At 38.0% G+C, this 20,571-nt stretch overlaps 2 protein-coding genes across 3 annotated transcripts; both read left to right on the forward strand.

Annotated features, from left to right (window-relative positions):
* The first annotated feature begins 457 nt into the window (after positions 1-457).
* LOC121523864 (zinc finger and SCAN domain-containing protein 31-like) lies at positions 458-8,891 on the forward strand. Its single transcript, XM_041808921.1, has 2 exons — positions 458-917; positions 6,763-8,891. Exons 1-2 carry the CDS (start codon positions 737-739, stop codon positions 7,683-7,685), a joined length of 1,104 nt encoding a protein of 367 aa, XP_041664855.1. The 5' UTR covers positions 458-736; the 3' UTR covers positions 7,686-8,891.
* A 3,425-nt stretch (positions 8,892-12,316) lies between these two features.
* Positions 12,317-19,274, forward strand: LOC121523845 (oocyte zinc finger protein XlCOF6.1-like). Of its 2 annotated transcripts, XM_041808901.1 has the most exons (3): positions 12,317-12,563; positions 12,679-12,717; positions 17,616-19,274. In XM_041808901.1, the coding sequence occupies exon 3, from the start codon at positions 17,669-17,671 to the stop codon at positions 18,854-18,856; it is 1,188 nt and encodes a 395-aa protein (XP_041664835.1). In that variant the 5' UTR covers positions 12,317-12,563; positions 12,679-12,717; positions 17,616-17,668; the 3' UTR covers positions 18,857-19,274. The 2 variants fall into 2 exon arrangements, with proteins under 2 accessions (XP_041664835.1, XP_041664834.1); XM_041808900.1 differs by lacking the exon at positions 12,679-12,717.
* The last annotated feature ends 1,297 nt before the right edge of the window (positions 19,275-20,571 follow it).

The raw sequence follows: 20,571 nt of genomic DNA on the forward strand, positions 1-20,571 counted from the left end.
ATTCAAGCTACCTTTTGCCACTTAATACCACTTGTTTCCTATTTTTTTGCATGTTTGCCACTCTTGACTGCTTTTTGCTCATGTAGTCACTTTTCACTCATTTTTAGTCAAGTTCCTGCCACGTTTGGACCATTTTTTTTGCCACCTGTAACTCATGTTTTTGTTACTTCTCACCCATTTTTGCTATTTTCTGAACCTTTTTCCACTTTTCTCTCCCCATTTTCACCCCTTTTCATCCATTTTTGCCACCTTTAACTTCTTTTTATTGCTACTTAAGCCGTTTTTGCCTCTTCTCACCGGTTAGATTGTGGCTCTTGCAAATGTATTTTCCATATTTGGCTCTTTGGTTGAGTAGCCACTCGTTGAGTATCGCTGCTTTAGGTTCTTTAGTTCAGCTCTAACCAGAGGAGGCGGTATTGCTCCTTTACGCTGGTCTCCATCCGCCATTGAACAACGATAACAGGAACCGGAAGCGGTTGTACGTGTCGATGCTAATGCTAATGTGCTATTCCTGCTCACTTCCAAGATAAAAAAACCGGAATGACTGAAAGTATTGTTTCTTCGAAGATAACTTGTCACCGTGAACGTATACTTTCCGTTAGACCGCCTTGGGGCGGTTGGGTTTGTTATAAATAGTTTGCCGTTTACGTCGCTAACGCAGTTAGCATTTTAGCATTGGCCCTCGCTGGAGCGAACAAGTTAGCTGAAGGAAAAGTTTCCGAGAGATTTGTTAAAGATGTCCAACGTTCAAAATCTGAGATCTTTAGTGAACCAGAGACTGAATGCTGCTGTTGAAGAGGTTTTTGAGCTGATTGAAAGAACGATAGCAGACTACGAAGAGCAACTGAGAGCATCTAAAGAGGAAAACCATCGACATCAACAACAACTATTGGATGCTATTCAGCTAAAAAAAGAAGGTCAGTTCTCATTTTTACTTCTTAACTGTCATTCTAAATTTTTCCAGGACCAAAGACATCATCTGGCGGCTGTAGAAACTTAGGTAGTGGCGTATTGAATATTCAACGTTGTCAACGGTGAATTAGCTAAACCGTTAATGAACTCACGTGGACTTTTCACTGAATGTATCACTCCGCCTCAGCCCAGCGTCCAGCATATAGCTGATTAACCGAACAACAGTCTGATATCTCTGCTTATATGAAACATAAACATCCAGCTAACTGGACCTAACTGACAGTAGTCATTTATTGATCCTTCTTTATAAGCCCTGATACCAGTCTAGCCTTCTATCCCACACTGTGAGGATAGGAGGCGAACCATTTATATGTCTACACCGCGTTTCACATTATTATGCAAATGATAGTTTTCTCTGATTTTCCTAAATATGAATGCAAATGAAAGTCAGGAAATTTTTCAAGTCATCAGCCATTAGAGCATAATTCAAATGTTTTTGAACAAACTTCATAATGACAAAAAAAAAAAAGAAAACCTCAAAATACACTGTTCCACATTATTAAGCACAACAGCTTTTTAAAACATATTATAGGTTGTAAAGAACTGAAAATGGTCATTTGTTGAGTTTGCAGCATTAGGAGGTCATATTTACTGAAATTAAAGCTATTTCAATCACAAACATCTGAACAGGCCAAGTTCCATGTTAACATAGGAGCCCTTCTTTGATATCACCTTCACTATTCTTGCATCCATTGAACTTGTGAGTTTTTGGAGAGTTTCTGCTTGAATTTCTTTGCAGGATGTCAGAATATCCTCCCAGAGCTGCTGTTTTGATGTGAACTGCCTCCCACCCTCATAGATCTTTGGCTTGAGGATGCTCCAAAGGTTCTCAGTAGGGTTAAAGGTCAGGGGAGGATGGGGGCCACACCACGAGTTTCTCTCCTTTTATGCCCATAGCAGCCAATGACACAGAGGGATTCTTTGCAGCATGAGATGGAGCATTGTCATGCATGAAGGAACAGTTCTTCTTTTTGTACCATGGAAGAAAGTGGTCAGTCAGAAACTCTATATACTTTGCTGAGGTCATTTTTACACCTTCAGGGACCCTAAAGGGGCCTATCAGCTCTCTCCTCATGATTCCGGCCCAAACATGACTCCGCCCCCTCCTTGTTGACTTCCCGGGCTCATTGGGACATGGTGGCCATCCACCAACCATCCACTACTCCTCCATCTGGACCATCCAGGGTTGCATGGCACTCATCAGTCAACAAGACTGTTTGAAAATGAGTCTTCATGTATTTCTGGGCCCACTGCAACCATCTCTGCTTGTGAGCACTGGTTAGGGGGGGCTGAATAGTAGGTTTATGCACGACTGCAAGCCTCTGGAGGATCCTACACCTTGAGGTTGGTGGGACTCCAGAGGCACCAGCAGCTTCAAATACCTGTTTGCTGCTTTGTAATGGCATTTTAGCTGCTGCTCTCTTAATCTGATGAATTTGTCCGTCAGAAACCTTCCTTATTATGCCTTATCTGCACAAACCCATCTGTGCTCTGAATCAGCCACAAATTTCTTCACAGTACGATGATCACAATTAAATTTTTTGTGAAATATCTAATGTTTTCATTCCTAGTCCAAGGCATTGCACTATTTGAGGCTTTTCAGTAGCAGAGATCCTTTTTCTTTCCCATATTGCTGAAACCTGTGGCCTGCTCAATAATGTGGAACAGTGCATTTTAAGGTTGTTATTTAAAAAAAAAAATGGTAATCATTAACAAGTTTGTTCAAAACATTTGAATTATTCTCTAATGGCTGATGACTTGAAAAATATTCTGTCATTTCGTTAATATTTAGGAAAATAAGAGAAAAATGTCACTTGCTTAATAATGTGAAAAGCAGTGTACATGCAAACTGGATGTCTTGAGTGGATTATCACAGCCTTGAATATGTTAATAACGCCAACAACTTTGACTTTTTACCAATTTTTTAAAAGATTTTAATGTATTAATAAACAGTCAGGGTTTAAGTGGCTAAAAAAAACATAAAAAAAGCAATAAAAAAGCTGCACATTTTCAAAAATGTTTTCACTGTTTTGCATTATTTTCTAGGTGAAGATCATACCTGATCGTAACCATCAAAAATTGAACAATTTATGAGATTTTAATCCTTGACATGCCAGTTAAGTGAACACCCCCCCCCCCCCCCCATATTTTTATTGTAAGTTTGAAGCCCCGCATAAATAAGAATTAAAATACATGCAATCAAATAAAATATTGATCTTTTGCATTACCAATACAGAGTGGTCCTTTAGTGATCCAGTTAACCCAGAAAGACTCTGACAGATGTCAGCAGAGAAAAATGAAACTATTGCTTCTTCATGTGCGTTATAAACCCAAGTCGACCTGGGTGTAGGTTGAAATTATGATGCATGTTTGATGTTGGTCTTACCGTCAGATTGTAGCTGTGGCAGCGAATTCCCGTCTGTGCTCTGAATCAGCCACAAATTTCTTCACAGTACAATGATCATGCTTAATTTTTCCTGAAATATCGAATGTTTTCATTCCTTGTCCAAGGCATTACACTATTTGACACTTTTCAGCAGCAGAGAGATCCTTTTTCTTTCCCATATTGCTGAAACCTGTGGCCTGCTTAATAATGTGGAACATGTGAAAAAGTGATTTTTGAGGTTTTTATTTTTAAAAAATAATAGTTATCATTATGAAGTTTGTTCAAAAACATTTGAATTATACTCTAACTGTTGATGACTTGAAAAATATTTGACTGCCATTTGCATTGATATTTAGAAAATCAGAGAAAAACGTTGTTTGCATAATAATGTGGAACGCGGTGTATGTCTGTCAGTATTTATTTTTGGTGTTGTGAATTTACCGCTGGGATCATGTAACACAGCTAAAATTGTGTTTTAACTTAGGGTGGGCAGAGTTTCAGAAATAGTATTTGTGAGATGGACTTTTAAGGACTGTGATGTACACGTGAGTGCCTCCACATACAGCGTAGTGAAAAAGTATTTGCCCACTGTCTGAGTCCTGATTTGTTTCCATATTTATTAGGGATGAACGATTTGGGCTAATAATGTAAATGCCATTTTTTTTACCCAACGTTGCGATTGCAATTTAACCTGTGATTATTCTTCAGGGTCCTCATCTTATAAACCCATCTATATTATAACACACAAAGCTTTTTTTCCCCAGAAATTGATATCCAATCTCTCAACATCTACAAATAAATGTTCAAAAATTCTAAAACAATAACTAAAAACCAAAAACTGGCCCCATCACCCCCCAAAGAATCTAATCAAATTCCCTTAAAATTACAAATAAATTCCTCAAATTTTTATGAAAATACTAATAAAAAAAAAAAAAATCAAAGAAACCCCCCTCTGGAAAAAAATCAAATCAACTTCTTAAAAATTTACAAATAAATTTCTCAAATTTTCATGAAATTACCAAAAGGTTCCAAAGCTAATTCCCCCAGAAATTTGAATCAGATGTTAAAAAATAAATGTTAAAAATGTCCATAAAAATACCTCAAATTTTCTAAACAAATATCCAAAGAAATTCAAATCAAATTCCCCACAATTTACAAATAAATTTATCAAATATTCAAGAAGATACTTTAAATTTCAAAGCAACCCCCCTCCCCCAATCAAATTTCTTAAAATGTAAAAATAAATTTCTCAAATTTCTGCAAAAATATCAAAAAAATCTCTAAGAAAAAATCCCCTCAATTCTAATCAATCTAACAAAAAACACTTATTGCAGTTATTTTGTCCTATATTGCAAATTTGATGGGAATGTAATGAAGGGGGTGATGATTTTATGAATCTTCTTATTTTGAAGAAGACAAAAAATATCAAAAACAAGCAAAGTAGGAACTTTTGTCAATTATTCTAGAAAATATTGGCACTTAATGTTTGCATTATGTGTAGAGCAAAACACCGCTGCTTAAAAAAATGTATTTAACTGGTTTTTCAAAACACATTTCAGGTCAAAGAAATATTACAGCCTCTGCGATTTAAAAATTGCAGTAGGTCACATTGTGATTTACTCTACATTCCAATTAATTGCCCAGCCCTAATATTTATCACATTTAAATGTTTTGGATCATCAATCCAATTTAATGTGTCAGAAAGACAACAAAGCAAATACAAACTGCAGTTTCTAAATGATGATTTTATTTATTGAGGGGGAAAAAATCCAAACCTTTACACTGGTTGTGCCACGCTTGGCAGCAATAACTAAAATCAAGCGTTTGTGATAACTGGTGAGTCTTACTCATTGCTGTGGAGGAATGTTGTCCCACTCTTCTTCACAGAATTGTTTTAACTCAGCCTTGTAGGGTTGTAGGGTTTTCAGCATGAACTGTCTGTTTAAGGTCCCAGCACAGCATCTCGGTGGGATTTAAATCTTAATTTTATTTCTTTTCTTGAGCCATTCAGCCATTTTGCTTAAGAGGGTTCCTAACTGAGTGAAAAGACCTGGAAGTATTTTAGTGTCAGCCATGATGAAGGCCGTTCGAATTCTCCAACTGATAAGGAAAGGAGCTTCATTACTTCCTTTGTTATCTCCTTAAGCGTAGGAAACACTGGACCATCCTTTAGCAAAGGAGAGATGAAAAGACGGCCCATAATTCTTTGTGTAAACTTCATTTAAAGTGACGCACCTGTTGACCGCTCATCAGAACAAGCAGTAAACTTGACTGTAACTTTACTATCCCCGATATAAACAGTTCAAACTTATAATACATGTGATAAATGGAGGGCAGTAGGGATGAACAGAGGATTATTACAGACATGAAAACTATGTCATTCAACTCATGACCACGATTTCATTTATTCTCATTTCCATTTTATTCAAACAGCAAACCGATCAGTCAGTATTTTAAACTGTAGGCTATTTGTTTTGCTATTTTGAAATATTAGATTAAACATGATAAGCGTTTGTAAATCAGAACCAACTAAGGCATGTTGCCATCTTGTGAATATTCTGTTTATCATCATAATTACACAAATAAAACACGGTCTATAGAGCTTTTCACATAACAAGCTGAAAGAAAGAACCAGAGTAGACTAATAAAATTAAAAGAGACGAGAGAATTAAAGAAAAAATGGATAGACAGGAACGATTTAATATAGCCTAGTTGTGAAATAAAAGGATCTGAAAATTATTCATCTCATATTGACTTAGCAGACAGTACATATTAAGAGAAAAGGTTTCCGCTGTTCTAGATGTTCACAGTCACATTTCCTCGTCCTGAAAAAGACTCAAGGATATAAAAATCTTAATGAGCTCGGATTTATCACCGAGGTTTTCATGTTACATTTGCTTTATGGACCGCACAGAGAATGCACCAAGAGATGGATGCAAATGTTGTAGTCCATCAACGTTAAATTGTTGTTTTTACACAAGTAACACACGTCACATCTGTAACATCCGCCCAGGGAAAGTGCAGTCGGATTCCCTCATCACTGCTGTTCTCCTTTCCTATCCTCTTACTCCCACCTTTCCTTGACCCTGTGATGTTTTCCATCAGGGTTAAAGAAAAGTGGATAGGAAAGGACTTAGGAGGTCATTTTTTGGACTTTTCAAAACCCCAATCTAGTTGTTTCAGTCAGGATCAGAACTTCAATGCTGGTCATTTTATGCCTAATATGTCTGTGGTTGTTGATATTATGACAGCTGTCAAAAGCATTAAAAGTCCTTATGCTCTTCTTTTTTCATTTTCATTAAACTCATGGGATAAGTTCAATTTTACACATTAACTGGCATCTAAATCAGTGATTATTAGGATGAAAGTTTTCAAAGGTTTTTTGATGTTATTTTTCTCCACAGACGTCCAGCAGCCGATGGTGGAAAATGAAGAGGTTCCACCTGAGAGGCAGAACTGGAGCCTTCGTGTGAAACAGGAGTTCAGCGAGCCTATGCACATCAAAGAGGAACCTGAAGAACCCTGGTGCAGTCAGGACCCTCAAGGAGCAAAGGAGGCTTTTCCCGACGCATTCAAATTGGCTCGTGTCCGTGTAAAAAGTGAAGAAGATGATAAGATGGAGGCTCAGTCCTCACAGATTCCTGAAAACCAAAGTGAAGAGAACAAAGACACAGAGCATTTGAAGACAGATTCTCATGAAGAGGACTTTGGAGGATCTGAACTTGTTAGAGATGTTCATGCTGAGACTCATTTACACTCAGATGCTTCTGACAAGACTTCACACAGTTCTGATTCTGATACTGATGACAGTGACAATTGGAAGGACAGTGGTAAATCCTACTTAGGTCCTAGGTCTTACCGACGTTTAGACTCTCTAGAGAGGAAAGAAATAGCTGCAGGTGAAGGGAATTCAAACACTGGAACCACATCAGCCAGCTTGTCTGCAGAGAACCAAGAGAAGCAGCAGGGACCACCATTCAAGTGCAAAGTTTGTGGTAATAACTTCCCAAAAAAAGTCAATTTCCAACAACATATGTTGCGTCATACGAAAGAAAAAAGCTTCGCCTGCCCAGTCTGTAAAAAAGGTTTTATCTGGAAAGCAGAGAGGGAAAGGCACATGAAAACTCACACAGGAGAGAAACCATTCTGCTGTCAGGTTTGTAGTCAAAGTTTTGCTCGCCTTAACTATTTAAGGAAGCATGCTCTTATCCACTCAGGGGAGAAACCGTATAGCTGCGATGATTGTGGTAAAAAATTCACTTGGCAGCAGGGTTTAAGCAAACACAAGTGTGTTAAGAAGAGAAAGAAGAGGAGTAGCAAAAAATAATGAAGAGTTAAAAAAAAAAACTTACAATATTGATTGTCGGTTTTATTGTTTGCAGTCATAGTTTAAACTTCCATGAAATTACCTCCTATTTGTCACAAATTATATTTTAATCTGACATAACGGTTGATAGCCTGTATCTTGGAAGCTAGTGTTGTTGGGTACAAGAGCCCAAAAACTCTTGTAGTCTCCATTACCTTAGTATGTTTTCATAGACAGTGCAAATGTTCTGAGCACTGATTCAGCATTAATGCTTGTGCTGAACTCTCCAGGTTTGTCTAACCGAATAGGCCCACCCAGATTACAGCATCAACAACTGCTTTACAATTCAATTAAAAAAAAAATGATACTGCTCCCAGGAGGTCCAAAATTTGGCTGATGTGGTTAATGTCAGCACCGTAGGCCTTCAGTCCTCCTTGTGGGTTAGCATCCACACCCCAGAGCTGAATGTCATCACTTCATGCTTTGGTTAAATGTGAGTATAACCTGGCCATCTTTTAGTTCAACTTTATTCTCATGTTGTAGATCATAGTTATTAAAAAACATGCTGTTCCTGTGAGATGCAGATAGGTTTGGATTTTTTACCCTTGATAAATAAAAGCATCATTTAGAAAATATATTTTGTATTTACTTGTCTTTGGGTTTGAAGATCTGAAACAGCAACTTTTAATTAATTAACTACATCAACCTGATTTGCACGTATTCAATAGGAATTATGTTCTGGGGATGTTAACTCTCTAAAGCAGTGGTTCTCAACCTTGGGGTCGGGGGTCGCAAAAAAAACAAAAGAAAAACTAAGCGAATGTTTGAATCACTCTTTTACTCTGCCCTTTCCATCATTTTCCCTCACTAATTTTAACACATTTTTGCCATTTAACACCTATTTTTGTCCATTTTAAAATCTTTCCACCACTTTTTTTCTGCCTGTTTTTGCCACTTCTAAACAAATTCTTGACACTTAAGCCAAATGTTGTCTCTGTCGACCCATTAGTGCCACTATTAACCAATGTTTACAACCTTTTACCCCAAAATTTCTCATTTTAACCACATTCACCTATCTGATTTACTATTTTTCTCTAATTATTCTCTCTTCTAACCAATTTCTGCCACTATCTACCAATTTTTCATCCCATTTCACCAAATTTCCACCCATTTTGCCAATTTTTAAGCCATTTCAGCCACTTTCTAACTCCCTTTCACCACTGTTTATGCCCATTTTTTGTAGCCCATTTTTGCTATTTTTTTATCTATTTTTTTCCATTTCTAACCCATTTGTGCTACTTTTAAAGTCCAATTTCACCACCTTTCCACCATTTTTTGCCATTATTAACTCATTTTAGCTATTTCTTACCTATTTCAATATTTTTTTTAACAAAGGGAATTACATTTTTCAGGGTTATTTACAACACAAATGATTAAAAACACATTTTTCCTTTGATAAGAGTGGTTATTATTCAGGTTTAATATAAAATGTATATCACAACTCAACTTTACAATGGACCATGATTTTTTGTTCTTGCTCTCAAATGTACGTTGCTGGCCACTAGTTTGGTCCCAGAAACCCCCCCATATGGGTTGAGCCACCTTCAGGTACAGCGGGGGTCCCCGGTCTCTGGCACCTTTATTTTGGGGGTCGCTGGCTGCAAAGGTTGAGAACCACTGCTCTAAAGGCCAGTATGTTTACACAACTTCATTGCTTTTACTAAAACAACAAAAAACACAACTCAAGATACACACACACTTTTTTATTTGACACAAACATTATTATCTAATATCAAAAGTGACAGAATTGAAAACAAGTAGACCAAAATGAAATCTTAACATAAAGGGATGCATTAGTCTATGTTTTCAATGGGCTTTTTTTTTTGTCCTTAGTAACAAATGTATTAGTTTTCTGTTGCTTAGCCATTTTAAGCTAATGCAAGGAATTCTACATATCTAAATCATTTGGCAAATATGAGCTTAATTCATTCAACACAGCCTAAAAGACATGAAAAAAAAAAAACTGAATGCCTGAATGGATCTCTTAGGGTTAAACCATAGGAGACTTCCCCTGGACTTCTGATAAATGACTAGAGTCACCTATAAATGAAGAATGTATAAAGCATTTTCAGAAGGTTTACATTTTTCAGAAAAGTGTCTGATTTCTGTTTTATTCTTCTGTGGTTTACTTATTTTGTGATTAGTTTGTTGGTCTTATTACGTATTTTTTTATGTCAGTAAATCTTTGACTACAAAGACATGTCTCTATGCCTCTTTTCTCTTTACTCATTTGTAATGCCTTGGAACCTTGAAAATGTCAATAATCATGATGGTTTTTACATTTTATTGGTCCGTTGTGTTGGGAGAATTTTGGTGTATTTTATTGGGACCTGTTTTGTCATTTTACACAATTTTTGGAACTTTCCGCCTCTTGTTGCCACTTTATTTATGACACAGAACTAAATATTAGGGAGCTATGCAAGGACCTAAGAGGATCATGGGTTCTGGAGGTATTCATTTACAGGTACATCTCAAAAAATTAGAGTATCATGAAAAAGTTTAATATTTTTTGTCACTCATATCTGGAAGTGAAACCCATATATTATATAGACTCATTACACATAGATTGAAATAGTTCAAGCCTTTATTTCTTGAAATGTTGATGATTGAGTGATGAGTGTCTCAGAAAATTAGAATATTACATAAGATCAACAAAAAAGGATATTTTAAACAGAAATGTCAGACTTCTGAAAAGTATGTTCATTTCTATGCCTTCAGTACTTGGTTGGGTCTCCTTTTGCATGAAGTACTGCATCAATGCGACGTGGCATGGAGGCGATCAGCCTGTGGCACTGCTCAGGTGTAATGGAAGCCCAGGTTGCTTTGATAGCGGCCTTCAGGTCATCTGCATTGTTGGGTCTGGTGTCTCTCATCTTCCATAGATTCTCTATGGACTTCAGGTCAGAATCAAGCACAGTAACACCATGGTCATTGAACCAGCTTTTGGCACCTTTGGCAGTGTGGGCAGGTGCCAAGTCCTGCTGGAAAATGAAATTGGCATCTCCATGAAGCTTGTCAGCAGAGGGAAGCATGAAGGTCTCTAAAATGTCCTGGTAGATGGCTGCGTTGACTGTGGACTAGGTGACTAGGTGTGGTCTAAAGGTGGCAAAAAATGAGTGGAAATGGACTTAAATGGGCTAAAAGCTGTAAAGAGTGGCAAAAATGGGCAAAAATAGGAAATAAGTGGTATTAAATGCCAAAAGGTACCTCAAAAATGGAAGAAAATGACAACAAAAATGGGCAAAAAAAATGGAAACGTGGTATTAGAAAAATGTAGCTTAAATGGGTGAAAAAGTGGCAAAAATATGGGGGGGTTGGATAAAAGTGGCAAAAATTGGGAAAAAATGTGGCAGTAATGGGCAAAAATTGGAAACAAGTGGTATCTTGTGGCAAAGGTACCTTAAATGGGCAAAAAATGTGAAAGAGGGCAAAAATGAGATAAAGGTGGAGAAAAGAAGTTTTAAAAATGAACAAAAAAGAGGAAACAAGTGCTATTTAATGGCAAAATGTAGTTTAAACAGGTGAAAAGTGGTGAAAAAGGGCAAAAATGGGTAAAAAATAGGAAACAATTGGTTTTAAATGGCAAAAAAATGGGTGCAAAGTAGTGAAAAAGAAGGGGAAAAAGGAAGAAAATGACAACAACAAATGGCAAAATGGGCAAAAACAGGAAACACGGTATTAGACAGCAAATTGTGGCTTAGATGGGTGAAAAAGTGGCAACAACGGGGAAAAATTGGATATAGGTGGAAACAATTTGATTAAAGTTGCAAAAATTGGGAAAAAACGTGGCAATAATGGGAAAAAATAGGAAACAAGTGGTATTCTAATGGCAAAAAAATGGATGAAAAGTGTTGAAACGAGCAAAAATGGCAAAAAGAAGTGGCAAAAATGGGCAAAAAAATAGGAAACGTGCTATTTAATGGCAAAATTTAGCTTAAATGGGCAAAAAGTGGCAAAAAATGGAAATAACTGGATAAAAGTGGCAACAATTGGAAGAAAAAGTTGCAAAAAGAAGTGGCAATAATGGGCAAAAAATAGGAAAAAAAGTAGTATATGCTGGTAAAAGGTAGCTCTAATGGGCAAAAGGTGGCAAAAAATGTGAAAAAGAGCAAAACAAAAGTTTCCTTTTGAGGTTTTCTGGGGGAATGAGATTTAAAATTAAGACATTAAAGAGCCACATGTTGAGTATCACTGATTTAAAGGCTCAGGAAACCTTTGTAGGTGTTTGGAGTTAATTAGCTGATCAGGCTGTGACACCATGAATTTCCAATATTGAACTTTTTCACAATATTCTATTTTTCTGTGACACTGAATTTTGGGTTTTCATTTCTGTAAGCCATATTCATCAACAATCCAAGAAATAAAATCTTGAAAGATTTCACTCCATGTGTAATGAATCTGTTATATAAGGGTTTACCTTTCTCAAATGAGTGACAACAAAAATATTTAACTTTTCATGATCCTCTAATTTTTTTAGATGCATCTGTAAAAAGGCAATAATGTCTCCCTGACACTCCTGACCAGAAGGGGGCGGTAGAGCAGCTACAGGTTGTTTACCGCTACACCGGAAGTAGAATGCATTTGTTCTCAGTTAAGCCCTTTAGTTCTACCAGCAGTATTGTCTCCGTGTCTATTTAACCGTTTACGGTTCTAGCTGGACTCAAGACTTTACGTTTGGAGTTAGAGAAACCTTGAAGAGCGTCTCAGTAGAAAACAAACCTCAGGATTGTGTCAGAAAACGGAGAAACGGAGCGATACGGACGGAGAGAGCAGTGCTAACGAAGCTAGCCTGGAAGCTAACGGCAATTAGCATGGAGGAATTCAAGAGCATGAACGGAGGTAATGGGAAAATAGTTCTGAGAATGAAAACAGCTGAAGAAGGGGGCAGTGAGACGGTGTTGGTTGGATTTGACGGAAATACTGGGAATAATAATGTGTGCTTTGGTTTCTTCAGTAACCCTGTGAGAGTGTTGAAGACTACAGAACCACTGAGGTACCAACTGTCCTGTTTTAGTGGGATATCCTGTGTTTTTAACTAAATGTGTTTTTCTCGAGCGGGGTGCCCATTGTCTCGTATATTTACGTCAATCCTCTGTAATCAGTAGAACAAAAACACTTAACTAATCCTGGATTAGATCATATGACACAGTGAGTGACCCATCATGCACTAATCACGTTAGTCATGTGATATCTATCAACCAGTCACAGCCGTCTCCAGCAAACCAGCGATGCCTGCAGCATTAAAGCCCACACATCCCGCTGAGATAGGCTTCGGTTTGGATGGGTTTCTTCGTTGTACGCACAGTTAAAGGTTAAAAACGGATGACCTCGGAAAAGAAGAAACCGTTTACAGCTGCATTAAGAAATAGGGAGCAACGAGGACGTGGTTTAGGCCGGTCTCTGAGGACTTGAAGAAGCTTTCTGCTCCATGAAATGGCCGCAGATGCCTCATGAACGGGCTGGCTGTACGTTAACGTATCAGCAGAGGCTGGTCCACTAGGTAAAGCAATACTAGAGTGGAATAAAAAGCACAGAAGAACACATCAAATTGATTTAATGAAAAGTTTTATAATCTCTAAGCCACATCCAAAATGAAAACCACTTGGACAAAGAAAGAAAGAAAGCATGTATTCCTGTACTAAGTCATGGTGCTCTGTTCTCTCTACCTATGTAAACCTGGGTCCCTGTTTTCTTCTGATGAGAGGCAGAGGAGATACAGATTCATTGTATTTTGACAAATTTACCCACACTGGAGAAATATCATGGATTCTGAATGTCCAGAGAAAACCATATTACACTTTAAGTCACAGGTGTCAAACTCAAGGCTCGGGGGCCAAATCCGGCCTGTGGTAAAGTTGTATCTGGCCTGCGAGATCATACAATCTTTCTATTATAACTGGCCCATCAGTATGAGGTCTGCAGATTTCCTCCAGTAAGCATGTAAACTTAACCTTGGTAATCTAAAATATCTTTGTTAAATTATAAAAATCTGGAAAAGTAAAGAGTAAAACAAGTTTAATTAAAACTTAGGAAGGTGGGAAAGAAATTAATATTGTCATTTCATATTTTCAATTTTGCACCACACATTTCTGACTTAGCTGATGATTTTGACTGTAGTCATAGAACTGGTGCTTGATTGTGTAAAAAATTGTCTTATATCAACCATTATGTACAATTTCTTTGCTATTGTGAGAATCAAAGAATTTAGTCCAACAGTTTTTTGGTTAAAAAATACATTTAAATCAGTCATGTGTCACAAAAATGCTTAATTTTTCTAATTTCAAAGCCAAAGCCAAACCAAACAGAGAGCCATTTGGGAGCTGAAAGAGCCGCCTCTTCTTGCTGAACTGAACCATATGATCATGTTCTCTTAACCAAGCAGGAATTAGGATCCTTCCATTCCCAAATCTACAGACATTAGGGACAGTACAATTACTCATCCCAGCATAAAGCCACTCACAATTCAGTCAGGCGTTTCTACAGGCATCCCAGATAGATGCAGTCAGCCAGATACTAGGTTTTTACTTATTCTGGTTATCTAGTAAACCCACATCACATCCTTAACATCCTCTTGGCTTAAGAGCAGTCAGATTCTCTTATCACTGTAATTCTCCTTTCATATCCTCATTGCCACACTTTTTCTAACTAATATGTTTGAGTCACACCGAATGAGGTTTAGCTTCGGTCTTCAGATTTAGTGGGACAGGGTCGGAGTGGGACTCATCTTCAGCCCTGGAGTTTCATGGCTCAGACCAGCCCACTTTAGTTCATAATATTTTACTGCAATTATTTAATTGTTGATTTGTGTATATTTATAATAACACTTTTCTACTCTACAGTTTAGGTTTTAAAATACAAAAGCCACTTAAGCATTTTGGGTATAAACACTCCTAATATTTGAAACGATTTAATGTGCAGTCGTTCACACACTGGGAAAACAGCTTATTGGTGCCTTGTTGACTGTAACTGTTGTCCTGGGCTCACTACTGGGCCCTGGTGCTGCTACTGACACATAAATCAAGTTTAACAGGGGTCTCATATTTATTACTATCTCATCATCGTGTCTTACCATGGGATTATTATGTTTTTTTCTGAAAAGGTCAAGTCTAATAGGTTTACATGTGTTTTGCTGTTTTATAAGTCCCAGTCATCTTTAAGGCCAGCCTTACACCAGAGGACTTTACTAAAACTTTTAAAAAACTCTTAAAAGGCTGATATCTGAGACCCTCTCACATCTAAAGACAATCTGTCAGCAAGTCTCTGAGTTTTTAGTCTCTGAGATTGTGGGTCAGTAACTACAAGACTAGAATACAGCTGTTTCTCAAAGTCCAAGATCCTTTCTCCATGGCAAGGATCCTCCCGAGTCAGGACCCTTGGAGGCGAGGCCAGAGTCCTCCCTGGCAATTCTTGAACACATATTTGGAGCAAGCTAGCGAGTGTGCATCACAGGAAGGGTCACGCCCATAAACAGGGCGGTGGCAGAAATCAAAATGGGAGCGGTCCTAACAGCGACTTTCACAAGTTTTACCCAGCGCTGTCTAATAAGCTATCACAGCACCATATAATCATAATATATATGATAATATGATCATATAATCATATTGATTATTTGATATTATTATATAATATAATCATATTATATGGCGCTGCTTTTACCCGTCCAGCTTTACTGTGTTGATGTGAAATAATGATGATAACATATTTACGGTGGAAACAAGACATTTAAAAGTGTAATGAACGCTCTAGGACCTGGGTTCCTCCTGATATTAAGCTATTTTTAAGATAAGGAAAACAATGCACATTGGATTGTGGGTAATTCCTGCGAGCGGAGGATACACATGTGCATCCTTGCAAATTCTCTGTTTGAAGGACTCAGTCCTTGGATCCTCGAGATTTGAGAAGTCCTCCAATGGCAGTCGACGTTGTTTCCTTCAAAAATGACCATTTGAGGCTTTGAAAAATAGCGTATTCCTTTTGAGATCATTTCCCATCATGCATCTGGTGGAAATTCACAACAAGAATTTTTGGACAGAACAAGATGATGAAGGAGAGATCAAATATAAGTTAATATCCCTTATAATCCGATGTTTTTAAATCATTTATATCAAGTAGAAACAAGAGAAAAGTTGAACACAGAATCAACTTTGCATGTTACTGCATAAACTGAAGAACTATCCTGGGAACACTTCAGAATTAAGGCGTCTCTGAGGCACTGAGGCAAACTGATTGGGCTTTTACTTTGAAAATCCCAATGGAGGTTTACCGTACCTGCCATGTCAGCCTGGAATGAATTGACAGACAAGGTACACACACAGAGGTGTAGAGATCTGACTGCAGCTCTGAGCAGAGAAGTTTTTTCGTCTCTTGAGTTCATATTTTGAAAAATGAAGTGATTTAATGTGCTTACGCACAAGATCAGCTCCCATTGGTTGTGGATGGCGGTCGCATCACTGAAAAACACAATTTGCATACAACCGGACTTGAGACTGAAGGAAGACTGCCTTAAAACGGCTAAAACTGAGTCTTATGACCACCTTACACCTAACGACTGAGACAGCGAGAACAAGATGCAGCTTGAGCAAATCTCCCATGACTTTACTCCAACTTTGGAATTTTGTCTGAGAATTTAAAATCCCACGAAAAGTCATCAGGTGTAAGGCTGCCTTAAGTCATATCAGTTTTACTTATACAGGGCTAAATCAGTAAGTAAACTTAAAACAAAAAGTAAGGAAATTTGTGTTTGGTACTTTAATTCTTTGTTGTAACAATGCTTCTTGGTAATAAATCTTATACCGTTAGAAAGCCTGTTTATTACCCTTTTATATGATGCCACATTTGTAAGGAACATGCATTTGTGGGATGAGCAGCAGAGCTGAGTATGTGGGTTGCGCCCATGAAAAATGTGCAAAATCTTCTCTGCCAATGCCAAACAGCGGATTCTGCCATTGACTCTGGTTTGGTGTTTGGTGGACTGGATGATTGAAGTTTGAAGAAACAAGACATATTGACAATTCAAAATTTTATTCATTTAACAAACGGGAGCCTCAGTAGCATGTAGAAGAACCATACACAGCCAAAATGTGTCTACATTTTGAAATGGGCCCCACTTTACTGAAATAAAATGTAGATTTTGCTGCTTTGATAAGCATGGCTAACATGTACAGTACTGTGCAGAAGTTTTAGGCATGTTTGGGCTGAAATTTGAGGCTGAAGTAAGGCGAGTACGCCTCACGGGAGGTCCCCATCGGGTGGGAAGGAGGATTGACACAACCCAGGTCATGCTCTGGATGTCTTTGTACATTACCAAGGACATGGGTAAATAATCTGATGAAAACAAACCAAAAACCACAGCTTTAGGGCGGAGTGATGGGTAGATGTAGTGCTTAAACATAGCCTAGGGTACTGTTAGGGTGGGTAGGAGGGTTGCCACAACCCCCTAGCTGTTGTGTGTATGTTCTAAGCACCTGAAAACTGTTGGTGGTTGCTGGGGGTATTACCAGGGGTGCAAATGTCCGGACAAAAGAAATGTTGTTAAGCTCAACCTTGGCTGCTGAGTGACACAGGTACGTGTCAAATGTGTCGACGCTGACTCTGGCCGCCCTCCCTCCTCTCTTCAGGCCGGGGTTGTGGAACATCAGGACCTGTGAAGAACCGTTAGCGCTCTACATGCCTAAAACTTCTGCACTGTGCTGTAGGTTGGACATTAAATGTGGTTATCACAGGTTAACTTCATATTTAACCTGTTTGTCTTTCAAACATGGGTACTTTTACAAAATATGCAAAACATTCCAACATTGCAGAGAGTAATCCATGATTTATTTTGAACAAAAATATATATATTTCATGAAGCTGTGATGTTTAATTTCATTTTTAATTTCTTTTTTTACACAGACATCCGGAAGGTGGTGGTGACAGAGGAAGTGTTTCACCCTGAGCAGCAGGAGATGAGCTTCAGACTGAAACAGGAGCCACCAGAACCATTATACATTAAAGAGGAACAGGAAGATCTGTGGATCAGTCAGGAGAGAGAGCAGCTTCAAGGAGCAGATGATATAATTACGTTTACATTCAATCCTAGCTCTGTGAAGACTGAGGAAGAGGATGAAGAGGAACCTGAGACCTCACAGCTCCGTGAAGGCCAAAGTGAAGAGAACAGATACATAGAGTATGTGAAAACAGAAGATGATGAAGAGGACTGTGGAGGATCAGAAGCAGACAGAGACTTTAACCCAGACAGTGAAGAGACTTCAGACCTTTCTGGATCTGATACTGATGACAGTGCTGACTGGGAGGAGAGTGATGAACCTCAAGACGGTTTGAACCATCTGCAAACTAAGGACATAGCTGTAAGTGATATGAACTTTAACACTGGAAACACACCAGTAAACCCCTCTGATCCGACTTTTGGAAAAAAGAAACGGCAGAGGAGGCCAAAAGGGGCCCCATTAAGTTGTTCAGTTTGTGGTAAAAGTTTTACTTGTCATGAAAATCTGAGAAGACACTCTCTTGTCCACACAGGGGAAAAACCATTTAGTTGTTCAGTTTGTGGTAAAAGTTTTTCTCGACAAGAAAATCTGAGAAGACACACTGTCGTCCACACAGGGGAGAAACCATTCAGCTGTTCAGTTTGTAATAAAAGTTTCTCTCGACCTGAAATTTTAAGAAACCACTCTTTGGTTCACACAGGGGAGAAACCATTTAGTTGTTCAGTCTGTGGCAAAAGTTTTTCTAAACGTGAGCATCTGAAGATTCATTCAGTCGTCCACACAGAAGGAAAAATGTTTGGCTGTTCAGTTTGTGGCAAAAGCTTTTCTCATCGTGTAAGTCTGAAAAGACACTTTATAATCCACACAGGAGAGAAACTGTTTAGTTGTTCAATTTGTGGTAAAAATTTCACTCAAGATGGAAGTCTGAGAAGACACCTGATAAACCACACAGGGGAAAAGCCGTTTAGTTGTTCAGTCTGTGGAAAAAGCTTTTCTCATCAGGGAAATCTGAAAAGACACACTGATATCCACAAAGGGGTGCAATCGTTTAGTTGCCCAGTTTGCGGTAAAATTTTCTCTCGACTTGGTTTTCTGAAAAAACACTCTGGTGTCCACATAGCGGAACAATCATTCTTAACTGAATGAGTCTGTGATGAAAGTTTTTCTCATCATGTAAGTCTGAGAAAACACACTTTGGTCCACGACGACGAAAAATTATGGTTCAGTTGAAGTGTTTGTGATTGAACATTCACTCAACTTCAAGAAACACGTGTGTTAGTTAAAGCAAGAAAATGAAAATGTCCCATGGTATCAGAGGACATTTTTGAAGTCTAGCAGTTGCTGTTTTCAAATTTGATTTAGATATTAAGTGACTCCGTATTTATGAAGTTGATGGGCTCTCCTGGTGTTTGACCAGTCACTTGTAGGTGTAAAATATTTATTTAGAAACTTTGGAACAAAGTTACTTCAGGATTGGTTCAGATTTGACCCAGTCTTTCCTCTGACACTACCTAAATGTAATATGACTGTCAATATAGAGTTGTTGATTTCTGTAATTCTTGATTTTCACACTGATGATAATTTTAGTTTAACAATAAACAATAAACTGATTACTAAGACATGACTCTCTCTCTTTCTCTGTCCCCCTTTTAAATGTACTTATTCCTACACTAAAATATAACTGCAAGATGTTAAATATTAGTAGATGATTTGAATAGATTTTTTTGTGGAGCAGAGTGAAGGGGAGTGAAAACTACAGTTACAGTTAGCCTTTGGGCACCCATCATCCTTTTGTGCTCCACTCGCTGGCTTGATCCAACTCAGTGTTACTCAACCCTGCTCAACCAAAGAGCCAAATTGTTGGAAAACACATTTGTAAGAGCCACAATCTAAGTGGTGAAAAATGGCAGTTAAAATGAGTTAAAGGTGGCAAAAGTGGTCGAAAAGTGGCAAAAAAGGGCAGAATGTGGCAAAAATGAGTGGGAATTGACCAAAATTGAGTTAAAGGTGGCAAAAATGGTTAAAAAGACAGCAACAAAGGTGGTAAAATGGGCAAAAAGTGGCATTTAATTGCAAAAGGTAGCTTAAATTGGTGAGAAGTGGCAAAAAGGGGCAAAAAAGCAGTAAAAAAGTGTCAAAAATAAGTTGAAAAGTGACAAAAAGAAGTGGCAAAAGGGCACAATGTGGCAAAAATGGGTGAGATGTGGTAAAGAAAAAAAAAAGAATGAGTTACAGGTGGCAAAAACATGACAAAAAATGAGTGAAAAGCAACTAAAATGGGCAAAAATCTTCAAAAAGGTGGTAAATAGGGAATTAAGTGGAATTTAACTGCAAAGTGCAGCTTAAATAGGTGAGGAGTGGTGAAAAGGGGCAAAAAAATTTGCAAAAAGCAGGATAAAAGTGTCGAAAATAGGTTGAAAAGTGACAAAGTGGCAAAAAGGGCACAAAGTGGCAAAAATGGGTGAGATGTGGTAAAAAACAAAGAAAGTCACAGGTGGCAAAAATGGTCCAAAATTGGCAAAAACATGACAAAAAATGAGTGAAAAGTGACGTAAATGGGCAAAAACCTGCTCAAAGGTGGGAAAATGGACAATACATACCAAAGAGTGGCAAAATGGGAAATAGGTGTCATCTAATTGAAAAAGGCATCTTAAATGGGCGAGAAGTGGCAAAAAGGGGCAAGCACTGGGGAAAAAGTGGCAAAAAATGAGTTACAGGTGGAAAAAATTGTCCAAAATTGGCAAAAGCGTGACAAAACATGAGTGAAAAGGGACCAAAATGTGGAAAAATCTGCTAAAAGGTGGGAAAATAAGCAAAACGTATCAAAGAGTGGCGAAATGGGAAATCAGTGTCATTTAATT

Source organism: Cheilinus undulatus, linkage group 16 (assembly GCF_018320785.1).
Source record: "Cheilinus undulatus linkage group 16, ASM1832078v1, whole genome shotgun sequence".
Taxonomy (NCBI): domain Eukaryota; kingdom Metazoa; phylum Chordata; class Actinopteri; order Labriformes; family Labridae; genus Cheilinus; species Cheilinus undulatus.